Genomic DNA, 12,666 nt, shown 5'->3' with positions numbered 1-12,666 from the left:
TAAAGGCCATGAAAACATGACTGCAGACCAGCCTACCATTCCTTTTCCCTGTGAGAGACGAGCAGAGGAAAATCTTGTAGTACAACACAATCCCAGATTTGCTTCAGTACACTTTGATGCTGATGTATCTGGAAGAGCAAGTTTCCGTTTAGGCTTTGAGCTAGGAATCAGTGAATTCATCTGTCTGGCTGAACTGCAAACAGTTCAAATTTCAGAGTATAACATTTTTGAACAACAGCAGGGAAAATTTTAATTTATTAAATTGGCTAATGGCAGATTCTTTTTTTAAAAAGCAATAAATATTTGCACAATAAGTACCATAAAAGTGAGGAAGAAAGAGGAAAGGGAAAAAAAAAAGAAAAAAGTATGATATGCCTATAGTAATAAAACAAGAGTTCCTTTGAAATCATATTTAGGGGGTAGCCAGAATGTGTCTTAGAGTAGTAATTTATTTGTACTCTTGCTCAGCTCTATTGGTGAACAGTTTATCATAAATGCTCTGTGAGATTAAGTATACTTTTATCAGCTTAGGCTTGTACTTAGCAAACTCTTGTGCATGCTAGGCATTTTTATGGCAGAAGTCAGCAGGTGATGGGGTATAGTTTAAGTACTCAATGTGCTTTCTTCATGAGAAGTGGTACTGTTTCTACTTTTGTCACACAACTTCTTAGAGATGCCATTGGCAATCCTTCTGTTTTAATCTCCTGTCTAGTGTCAATACTCAAGAGTGTTGGTATACTATTTGATATTTTTGAGAATTTAACTGTGTTGTTCAAGATTACCTTTGCTCAAGGGTTGGTGCGCTAACAGTATATAAAAATAAGCCACTAATAAAATCCTGACTCACCAGAATTGATCAACATGAAAGCAGAAATCTAAATCTTTGTTACTGTTTAACACAGAAGAATGAGGCTACAAAATTAAATCACTTTGTGATAATTCCTTCTGAACTGTCATGGTATCAGCATCTGAACAAAGTCTGTAAGATTCTGATAATTTTCCTCAATTTCCTTTTAGAAAAGTTAGTTAACATGGCCTGACTCCTGGAATTATTAAGGAAGAGTATGTAGACATTATGTAATTATTACAAAATCATGAATCCACCACTGTACCTCTAGGCGGACTTGCTTTTAAATATACACACACAAATATATACACACATTCTGTCTTTTACTGACAGAAAATTGGTAATCAACCTGAGTATATTTTTATGTTTGTTTTACAGTTGACTTGAGTCTGAATGAAAAACAAACAAACAAAAAACCAAAACCCACACTGGCCAGTGGTGCAGTGTTTCAAAATCAGGGTCTTTACATTGGTTTAATTCAAACAGGTTATGCTGATTCTGACTAGGACACTGATGGTCATTTCCTGGATAATTACTTTTTTTTTTTTTTTACATGTGTTGTTATGCACTGAGGTGAATCAGCTACATATGTTTAGTCAGTACACATAATTACACTGAAGACTGACTGAAATAGAACCCAAAACATGCCCACTCATAAGTCGTTGGGTGTCCTTTATCATCATATTTGTCTTACGGCATGGTGAAATACAGAAATGGCATTGGCCAGACTGATGAGTGCCCTCCATAATAATTATGAGCTTTTACAAAACACTTCTATCCTAAAAGCACAGTTGCATCTGGATATAGTTCTGTCAGTCTCCTGCCACTTTGTCTAGATGTTCCCATAAGAGAACAGACCCTCCTCTTGAACTTTCCAGAGTGCTTGTATGGACAGCAATACAACATTTACACAAAACCAGGACTCTAACCCTTACCAGTTGCATGGCCAAGGCATAAACAGTAAGGTGGACTTTCACAATCTTTTGCAAAACTCATAAGTACACTGCTGGTCAATAGTGCCAACTGGATAATGTTGGAAATCCAGAAATTACTAAAAGTATCTCAAAAGAAAATGATGGAATTGCAGAAGGGTGATTAAACTGGCTAAGAATACCAATCTGCATTGGAAGGCCTGCACCAATATTGATTTTCCATTGTTGAAATTTTTACTCTTGACGAAAAAGGGTACTTAAGTGAATTTTAGACAAGATCTGTAGAACAGCTGGGCCTGTAAAGAAAAGCTCTAACTTTCTTTGTTTTGCTTTTCCTTCCTCTTCAGTAAAATGGAAAATGGATGTCCTAATAGGGTAAGACTAGTTGCTGGAAAGGAAAAGATAAGAAACAATGAAAAACATATAAGCAATTAGTCTTGAGAAGTAGGATTTGAATTAGTTAGTCTTGTGGTAGCTGCTTAAGGAGTCGCTGCCAATTTGTATGGTTCATGTGAGATGGTATTGTGCTTTTCCTGTATTGTCACAGAGAGAAAAATAAATAAATAAATAAATAAATAGTCCCAGATAGCACCTGAGAAATTTCCTCTATGGACACTAAAAATTTAGCCTTTTAGGAAAATTGTGAATGAAAATGTAGACATTGCAGTATGGCAGAAAGTTCAACACATTTGAGCTCTGCCCAACCAGAATTGTTTCAGAAAATATTACAGGGCTAGTGTTAGCAGAGAGCTTCCTTGAGGGTCCCGTTGAAGTGGTCAGGGATTTATGAACTTGATTTGTTATCTTTCTTTTCTAGCAGCAGGATTAGGGCAAAAAATTGGAGCAGGAGAAGAGATTTATAAGCCATTTTTCACATTAATTTCAATTTGTTAAATATATTTTTTTCTGGTTTGAGTTAAGGTGATTTTTCTTCATTTCTTCTACAGTACATACTGTCTGTCCAGCTGAGGCCCAAAATACTTAAGAAAAAATCTGCTGGCTTTAGTCATGTTATGTATCTGGCATAAACTTCTGCAGAAAGCTCTTCTGGGAGGAAAGAATGGATTTATCCATTGATGAAAAGCTCACAACTGTAATATAAAACGAGGATTTGATTAGTAGAGGTTCAGGGGATGTAGTTGTTAGCTCTTTGTACACTTCTGCCTCACATCCCATGCATATTTTCCTTCTGTTTTTAGCCTCTCTCTTCAATACCTGTATATTAACTGTTTTTTTTTTTCTGTTTTTTTTTTCTTCCTGCTGTGTTTTGGTGATGGTGATATTTGTTCGTTTGTTTCCCAAAGATAGCCAGTAGCAGAGTAATTTTCAGCTCATCGCTGTTACTCTGGCATATGTTTCAAAGTACATCCTGAATCTCTTTTCAAAGTTAAGGCTAAATGGGTTACAGTTAGAAGACTATACATAACTGTTAGAAATTGAAATCAGTTATCAGAGGAAGGAGGGCAGGAGAGATCCGTAGTACACTGTCAGTTCAACAGAACCCAGTGGAAAAGCAGAAGCAGTACATTCTTCTAAAAACTAAATCTGCATAAATTTCACTGATAAAAAATCAATGTCCTCACCTGTCCCCCTTCCCTCCCCAACCCCCACCCAGGTATGTTTCAAAACTGACTGAATTCATATTATAAAACCATTTCAAGCAGATTCTTTAGAAAGTGTTTTACAGGTACACAGGTTAGCTGGCAGCATTTTCTTACCTATCTCCGGACGGGTTTCTTAATGATGAACTTTATTGAAAGCAGCCCAGAGGAGAAGAACCTGGAGGTGTTGGATGATGAGAAGCTCAACATGAGCCAGCAATGTGTGCTTGCAGCATAGAAAGCCAACCATATCCTGGGCTGCATCAAAAGAAGTGTGGCCAGCAGGTCGAGGGAGGTGATTCTCCCCCTCTGCTCCTGTGTGACCCCATCTGGAGTACTGCGTTCAGCTCTGGGGCCCCCAGCACAAGAAGGACACGGACATACTAAAACGAGTCCAGAGGAGGGCCACAAGGATGACCTAGAGGACTGGAGCACCCCTCCTATGAAGACAGGCTGAGGGAGTTGGGTTTGTTCAGCTAAGAGAGAAGACTGGAGAGACCTTACAGCAGCCTTCCAGTACCTAAAGGAGGCTTACAGGAAAGCTGGGGAGGGACTCTTTGTCAGGGAGTGTAGGCTAGGAGGAGTAGTAGGTTTAAACTAAAAGAGTGTAGGCTTAGATTAGATATAAGGAAGAAATTCTTCACTATGAGGGTGGTGAGGCACTGGAGCAGCTTGCCCAGAGAAGCTGTGGATGCCCCATCCCTGGAGGTGTTCAAGGCCAGGCTGGATGGGGCTTTGGGCAACCTGGTCTGGTGGGAGGTGTTCCTACTCATGGCAGGTGGTAGGGGTGGCGAGTTAGATGAGCTTTGAGGTCCCTTACAAACCAAACCATTCTATGGTTTTATGAATATAACTTACCCCACCTAATTCTGATGCCATTCCAGGGATATTTTAAACAGGAAGATTACTCCAGTGAACCTATTTTAACAAGACTTTTATTGAAAACATACACAAAGTCAACATGTTATTTAGCTTCTGAATGTACATATTAGAGAATATTCATATTAGAGAAGAATATTTGAATATTTTAAGAAAAAGGGAAATACAACTGGCATATACTGCAGTTTACATTACTAAGGCATTTAGGCTTAAGAGAAGGTTGTACCGTGTGTGTGTGTCTATCTATATACACAAACACACAAATACATACACACAAGTTATCTGATTTTAAACTGTACAGTGCTATGCAATTTGTTATTTTTTTAAATTTTTATCACACTATATATTTCTTATCCAAATAGTAGAAGTTGTTCACAGAACAGCAGTAATAATCTACTCTTCAAGAGTTTGCTTACAATTACAATACTAAAGATGCACAAAAAAAAAAAAAAAGATCTTCATGGGAAAGTTCTCTCTTACCAAATTGAGGCTCAAGTAAGAAAAACACTAGTTTGCAAAGGCACCGTGGAGACAGGTTTTAATACATTAAATACAACATGAATCATTCACAATAACAAGTTTAGTGTTTCTGGGAACTTTTGTAAATACAACACAGTTGGTCACACAAAAATGTTTCTGTTGATTTGTCTTGGCAACTCAGATGCATCAACAGTGTAACAGCATAACAGCTTTGTTCCCATCTGACAGAAAATAATGGCAGTTCTGCAAGGCAAACGTTAAACCTGACCGTATGTATTTATTAATTCCACAGTGTTTTGACAGATTATAAGGGATGAAACTTAAAGGATGCTGACACGCTCACTGAGGGCTTTCATTTCTGTTTCTTCTAGCTTGGTGTTTTCATTATGGTTAGCACTTGGACTGATAAGGTGTGCTGGATACTGCAATCCATGTTCTCCTGAATACTGTACCCATCGGGAGTCATCACTTTCATGGGTAATGTAACGTTCCTCCATTTTACATTCCAGTTCCCTTAAATCTAACCAGGTTTGATAGTCCTGAAATAAAGTAATAGCATTTGTTTCAACATTTCTAAAATAAATGACATTCTCTTCTACTACCAATAATATACAAAGTGCTACTAAGTCAGCAATTTGAGTATCATGCATCCCTATTGCCCCAGAACAGAAAAAACATATAATCAATAAATATGAAATCTGCCTACAGAAATAGGTATCATATTCAGAGCACTGTCTGTTAAATTAATTTTATTAAACTTTGTTCTAAGTATAGTATGGAGATATTACAGATTGTTTTGCAGGATGTATGAACAGTCTACAGATTTCTGTGATATGGCATGGGTAGTAAAACAATTCCTTGCACTAGTTGTAAGATGTAAGGGGAAGAAGAAACATCTTTAAATCAGACTTCTACATCCACATGATCAGTATAAGATAGTCAAGAAAGTTGTTCCATCTCAGTATAATGGTGCAGGATATGAATTCAGCTTGAGCTAGAAAAAATCTGCTTTTCCAAACTTAGGCAAGTAGTGGTGTGCTCATATAAATGCATACACCTAAATATCAAAGCTACATTGGAACTCTGTTTTGACAGTCAACAGTAAGGTTGCAAACACATTTGGTTCTCTTTAACATGCTCTGCAGCCTCTGATCTGCCCAAGGCATATCTCAAGTTCAATAATTACTTTTCTTATTCCCACCCAAAGCATCCATGAAGCTACAGTAATAAAGCCAACCCTAGTCCCACCCAGCCTAACCTCTGCTCACAACTCTGTACCCAGTTTTATTTTTTTCTCATACACTTTGTCATTACTTAAGAGACAACCCTGGTCACCTAGCCAAAGCATCAGAAAGCCCACACCCTGTAAATGCACAAAAGACTTCACCTTTCATTTCTTGCATCCTTAGGCCCACTTCTTAAACAGACTTCCTCTCAGAAATCATCTCTACCTCTCACTCCCCTGCTCCACTGCTATCTTTCCTTCACCCACAAGCTTGGGCTTTTCTGGAAGGAGGACTCATCCATGGTGCTAGAGCTGCTGCTGTACTGCCTTGCCTTAGTTCACCTCCATTCACTATTGCACAAGGGACAAAAGTGAACGTAGAGGGGTGAAGGACACTGTCCCATCACATGAGACAGCCAGCAGCTGCGCTGCAGGACTTAGCTCAGATCACCTCTCTGGTCCCCAGAGGCCCAGACAAATGCATTCTGTAATGGTTGGCAGGGAGAACACAGTCTTGGAGGAAAAGACTAGAGGGTGACAGGAAATCTGCAAGGAAGAAAGCAAGCCCAGGAGAAATGTCCCTGGGGAAGGCAGGGGTGTGGTGGGAGGTTGCAGCCCTTTTCCTCCTGTTTCAACAGGTCACCCTCCACTTTGAGAAACATTGTTCAAGGAATAGGACCCAGGTCTTAGTTCAGATAAAGATTCCTTTGGGACTGTAGACTACGCATCTGATCTGTGCCATGCCTGTGCATGATTAGTTTCCTATGCATATATATGCATCCCTTGGGGGATCCTGTGGGCTGATGTCCCAGCCTGGCCTTGGCCTGTCCCCATTGCCAGGGAGGTGCCCAATGCCTGGGGCTGCTCTGGCCTGTCCTGCTCCCTGGCTGCTCACTGCATTGATTCTGTTTTACATGTTTTAACTTGCAGTGACTTTGTTGCTGCCAGGATAACAACTTAACATATAAGGAACAGAAGACAGTGCAGTGGATGATAGCATGTCAGAAATTCATAACATTTCAGTTTCCAGTAGAAGACTTCAACTGAAAGTGGCTAATGCATTTCGCTGGAAAGAATACAGCTTCACTAGCTCTTCTAATGACTGAAATGGCAGCCTATTAATTAGTTTTAATAATAAGTGAATCAGGGCTCCATGTGTGAATTGATGACACCAAGCTGAGTGATGCGGTTGATACAATAGAAGGAAGGGAAGCCATCCAAATGGAGCATCCAAAAGTCCCCCTCTACTCTGCCCTTGTGAGGCCCCAGCTGGAGTCCTGCATCCAGGTCTCAAGCCCCCAGCACAAGAAGGATGTTGATCTGTTAGAACGGGTCCAGAGGAGGGCCACAAAGATGATCAAGGGGCTGGAGCACCTCTCCTATGAAGACAGGCTGAGAGAGTTGGGGCTGTTCAGCCTACAGAAGAGAAGGCTCTGGCTCAGTACTTAAAAGGGACTTATAAAAAAGATGGAGAGCAACTCCTTGCTCAATCAGATAATGACAGGGGAATGGTTTTAAACTAAAAGAGGGGAGATTTAGATTAGAAATTGGGAGGAAATTCTTCACTCAGAGGGTGGTGAGGCACTAGAACAGGTTGCCCAGAGAGGTTGTGGATGCCCCATCCCTGGAAGTGTTCGAGACCAGGTTAGATGAAGCCCTGAGCAACCTGATCTAGTGGGTGGCATCCCTGCCTATGGCACGGGGGTTGGAACTAGATAATCTTTAAGGTCCCTTCCAACCCAAGCCATTCTATGATATGATTCTGTGACATGTTGGGGCAGACCCAAGCCAATTTGATAATGCAAGTTGAATGACTTTATAGTCTATCTATCTATCTATATGTTCTTAGCAGACATACTAAATATACTTCTTTAGTGTACTTTGAAAACATGAGAGAGTTTAGTATTGGAATCTCATACTTCAAAAATTAATTAGTATATATACATTAATTGGTGAAGGAATATGAGGTTCTCAGGATCAGAAAACATCTTTGTGTTTGTAGATTTGCCTAGATTCTACTGTATTTAAAGATGAAAATTTTTATATACTTAGAGACTAAATACTCAGGAAAAAAAAAACATGGAGTTTGCAGCAATACCTGTAACCATGGATGGCTTAATGTTTTGTCCACACTGTAGCGCTTTCTCATTTTCACTTGCAACAAATTATTTATGAGATCGATAGCTGAAAAGGAATAATATTAGAACACATCAGTTGAAATGTATTTGTATATACAAACAGAGACAGACAGACAGGATAGTAGTAAAAAGGGCAATTTTTCCTCCATGCTCAAGCTTTTTCAAACTGTATTCAATGTTGATATCCCTGAAAATACTGTTTTACTAAATAGTTGCCTGCTAGCTAGTGTATTGTCTACCTCTTTGTGTTCATTTGCAGGCATGTAGCAAAGACTGAAGAAAATTCTCACTCAGCTTCTGCTCAAGTGAAAAAAAACCACTTCATGTTAGTGAGGGCTGCAGTACACTTCAGGTTCTACAGCAGTTTACAGTAAACAGGTAGAGGGGTACCTTTGCCAGGTAGACTTTTCTGTATGTTTCTGCCCCAAGAGGATGGGGTGGACTGTTTGTAACTCTTGAGTACCTGACTTGCCATGCTTTTCATACAGTGTGGAAGCAACCACTCTGTGGCTTTGCCTGTGGGTCTCAGTACTATATCCAGGAAAATGGAAATTTACACAACAGTCTGTCAGACATGTGCAGTAAGCCTGACAGATAAAGCTATTCTTAACAATAACCAACTGCCATTAAAGTAGCCCTGGGTCCTTGGTGCTGAATATTATCTTGGAAATCAAAGCAATTGTGGGAATAAGATCAAACAAATCTCAGGAATTCTGGCAAAGAAGACACTGCCAGAGATTCTGAGCCACACTCTTCTTGGAGCAGACGGTCCTAATTTTGTTTTCTCTGTTGTGGACAAACAGATTTTTAGCTATCATCTCTTTTAGTGTACAATTCATGCTAAATTCTCTAACTTATGTTTATTTTGTTCCCTGTCGAAATGTCTGAGAAGCAGATGTGGGATCAGAAAGCCAGTGGATAGCCAACAGGACCACTACTGATAGATGGCAGCACTCTGAAAACTTATTTGTTTTCCAAAACAACAGGGTTAATCTTTCTCCTCTTTATTGATAAGAGAAGTTCTCAAGTTCCACGCTATGAGGAAGAGACAGAAAAGTTGGTCAATCATGTCACAGTCCAAAAAGGGTACAGGGAACAGGGAGGGATTTCTATCTTGTCTTGCATTCAAGTTTAGATGGGCAACTGGATTATAACTAAAATATGAGTGTAGCTTATTTTGCTTATTTCCTTCTCAAAGATTTCACCTATTTTGAAAGGCAGGCACCTATGGCCTGAACTTCATAAAAGATATCATGTGGACCTTCCTGACTGAATTCTTTAGGCCATGTTTTTACTGTCCTTAGTGAAAACAGTTCCTAAAATGTTTTGAAAATCATTTGCCATTAGAATGAATGCCAAGATGACTGCTAAGCCTCAAAAATAAGAGAACTAGGCCTTTAAGAGGCAGAGGTATATAACTACGGAGGATAATTAGTTTATGATGGTCTTACAGATTTGAGTAGGTTATATCAGCTCTGTTTGGCATTCTCATGCGTTATAGGGTAGATGTCTGTTCATGACTCTAGAGAGGAAAGCAACAGACACTGCTCTGTAGAGGAGGACATCAGTACCACTTGCAATAGAGAACCAGCTTAGACTTGATGCAAGCTTCTACCGGTTTTAGGGACTAGAACCATCAGCTTTTCATAATGATCCAGTTTTACTGAACGCAGAGCTTCAGATTTCTTAGTGCTGAAACTGAAGGATTAAAGGATTTTCTTAGGGATCTGGAATAGTCGGTTACTGAGAGAATTCTGACTTTAACTGGTGTTAGGTAAATTAGAGAGGTTCAGACACTGATATGTGTCACTATTTATAGGAAATGAGGAAAGATCCTGGTTACTCTCTTTCAGCTTACAAAAAAACATGAGCTGTCCTGATAGCCATCACCTAAAATAAGCTGGTCTGGCTACATCATATAAAATGTGCCAACAGTAAGACACACGTTGACTCAATATCAGAATTTGAAAAAAAAAAAGCTTATAAATAATAATTTGATGGTTACTTTACAAATTGTACTGCTTAAAAACACTGGATATAAAAATGTATAAGCTATTAACAATTAGTTTAGACATACAACTCAAATGTGATTCACATGAGTCACTCAGGGGACCAAACTGGGACACCATAACTCAGGAAACAAAATTTTCTGTCTAGAAAGAAAAAGCAGTTTCGAAGAAAGTGGGGCAACTACATTCTATTTTAAAGTATATTTTATGAATTAAGGACTGAATCTTTAAAAAAATAGGTTTTAAAATAATCCTTGTCAGACATTTTTAGAATTTTATAGTTTGACAATATTCCTCTGCAAAAACATTGTACAACATTATACACAGTTATTAATAAATGTAGAAGGTTCAGAAAGACCACCTATGGTCTGAACATCTTTTACGGAATCCAGCAGGTATTATCAAGGAAGTAATTGGTATGAAAGTTCTAAGAGGATTATGGTACAGCTTTTCCAAACACCTTTATGGGCTCCTGTTTATTTCCCCTGATTAAGGTAGGGCCACCTGAGGGCTTATCAAGTTTCAGGAGCTGCAGACTTTGCTGAACAGGATAAACCAGCCAGCTGTTCCTCCTAGCTTCCAAACAACATGACTACTCGTCATTTAGATAGCTGAACGTTCATCAGAATCCCAAATGAAAATATTCAAACACAGTTTTAAAAAACTGTAATAGTTTTTCAGTTGCATTTTACTGGAAGAACTTACTGAGTCAGGAAGTTCATGTTTCTAAACTACTTACGGCAGTTTGTTAGTATAGCAAATAATTAGTTGTAGTAAAGACACAGTAACAATTTTCACACAAAGTATTAAGTTAACAAATTACAGTTTTCATAGAAATGACTGTTTTAACTCAATTAGGATGTAACACATACATTAACACATAAGTTAGCAAAATACCTGAAAAACCTGTCTTACTGGAACTTACTATCCATTTAGTCCTGCGATACAGACTTTTGCTTTTCATTTAATTTATAAGAAACATATCACCTTAAGAGTATCAAGAAAAGCACTGCTAAATTAAAAATAAATTTATCCTTGATCCAGAATTTTTAAAGTACACACATAATATCAACTACTCTAGCTGCCATCACTTGTGAAAATTTAAGCTGCAGACATTAATATAAAACGTAGGAGTTCCCAGACCCTGTATTCTTCTGAGTACAGCTCTGTTATCAGTAGTATAACTTTTTCATACACCCACCCACTGCTTCCCTATTGCTGCTCAATACAGCTTTGTTGACAATGCGCACATGCAGTTATTTTGGTAAAAAATAATCTTCAGCTGGCAAAGCTTATTATTTTCTGTGAAATGGATTCAGCTGTACTATCAAAAGAAATCCTTGGCAATTATAAGCTGCACCTCCACAAGAGAGGTTAAAATACCATTCTATTCTGGCAAACACATGTAAGTATGGCCAAGACCTTAGTTTAAACAGCTAGTTAAACATTTACAGAGGTAGAGACATCTTTGAGCTATAATATGTATATGACCTCCTTGTACTTAATGCTTATTCATGCGACTTTCTCATTAACGCATGAAACAGTTTCTATTCACATATGCTGAAACAAGTCTATGTTAACACAAAGACAGCTGCAGTATTTATTTCTGACTCAAAAAAAATATGTAAAAGGCACACCATGATCAAATTTAATACATGAAAGAAATTGCATTGTTTCTTCCCAAATTATTTAATAATATAAAGTAATATGAAGCACCTAATCAGTAGTATGTACCTCACATAGCTTATCAGGGTAGCAGTAATAGCTGTGTTGGTAGCTGATAAAAACAAACAAAAATAATTATGAATACAATGATTTACAAAAAAATCCACAGCAGAATGAAACATGCCATGAATAATCTAAAATTTGACATAGCACATTTTAGGCCCATTCAGTTCAAAAGAACAGCTACCACAGAAAAAACACATCAGGTAAAATATATTAACAAGCAGAGGTACAGCATTTTTCAGGGAATTTTGTCCTTAAATTCAACAGGATTTATTTTTTGTAACCTGCAGCTAAGTCAAAATAATCTTTTTGAAATAATGCAAATTTGGTGGACAGAAAGTTCAAAGTTGGAAACAACCAGTAACACTGTTGAAAACAGGCTCCGTGTTTTCATGGATATACATACAGATATGAAATTTACATCTGTAAGTAAGAAACTTGCAAGAAGATTTGTCTGTATTAATATCTAGCAAAATTCTACAGAGAATTCTGAGCGAAGCTGAAATTCTAACATAGCAGTTCAGTGAATTCAGAAATATAAACTGGCTTGACAATAATTGAAGCCAAAGAGAACAGAAATAGCAAATTGGACAATGGAATGCTGAATGGCTATGACAAAACCTGTTTTAATACAGAGATTACCACAGAAATTGCCTCTCCAGTAATGTCTTCCAATTCTATTTTGACATACAAATACATACTCAGTTTTCAGGGAGTATTCTTTCAAATGAGAGAAAAAGGTGGGGAAAATGCAGCTGCTTGATACAGATGCAAATCAGAATTCTCTAAGGAGGATTCTGTGATTGACAGATAGATAGATACAGAGG

The 12,666-nt window shown here is 38.1% G+C and overlaps 1 protein-coding gene across 3 annotated transcripts in view; it reads right to left on the bottom strand.

Moving 5' to 3' along the window:
* Positions 1 to 4,297: 4,297 nt before the first annotated feature.
* The window catches only part of PRKD1 (protein kinase D1), a 131,303-nt gene continuing 122,934 nt past the window's right edge, over positions 4,298 to 12,666 (bottom strand). For all 3 annotated transcript variants that reach the window (XM_048058698.2, XM_048058699.2, XM_048058700.2), the window contains 2 exons: positions 8,063 to 8,148; positions 4,298 to 5,278 (listed from right to left, as the gene is read on the bottom strand). In XM_048058698.2, the coding sequence (XP_047914655.1) occupies positions 5,060 to 5,278; positions 8,063 to 8,148 (305 nt within the window). In that variant the 3' untranslated portion in view covers positions 4,298 to 5,059. The remainder of the gene's footprint in view (positions 5,279 to 8,062; positions 8,149 to 12,666) is intronic.

Source organism: Anser cygnoides, chromosome 5 (assembly GCF_040182565.1).
Source record: "Anser cygnoides isolate HZ-2024a breed goose chromosome 5, Taihu_goose_T2T_genome, whole genome shotgun sequence".
Lineage (NCBI taxonomy): Eukaryota > Metazoa > Chordata > Aves > Anseriformes > Anatidae > Anser > Anser cygnoides.
The sequence above is the reverse complement of the archived record's forward strand: the minus strand, read 5'-3'. Positions and strand labels throughout refer to the sequence as shown.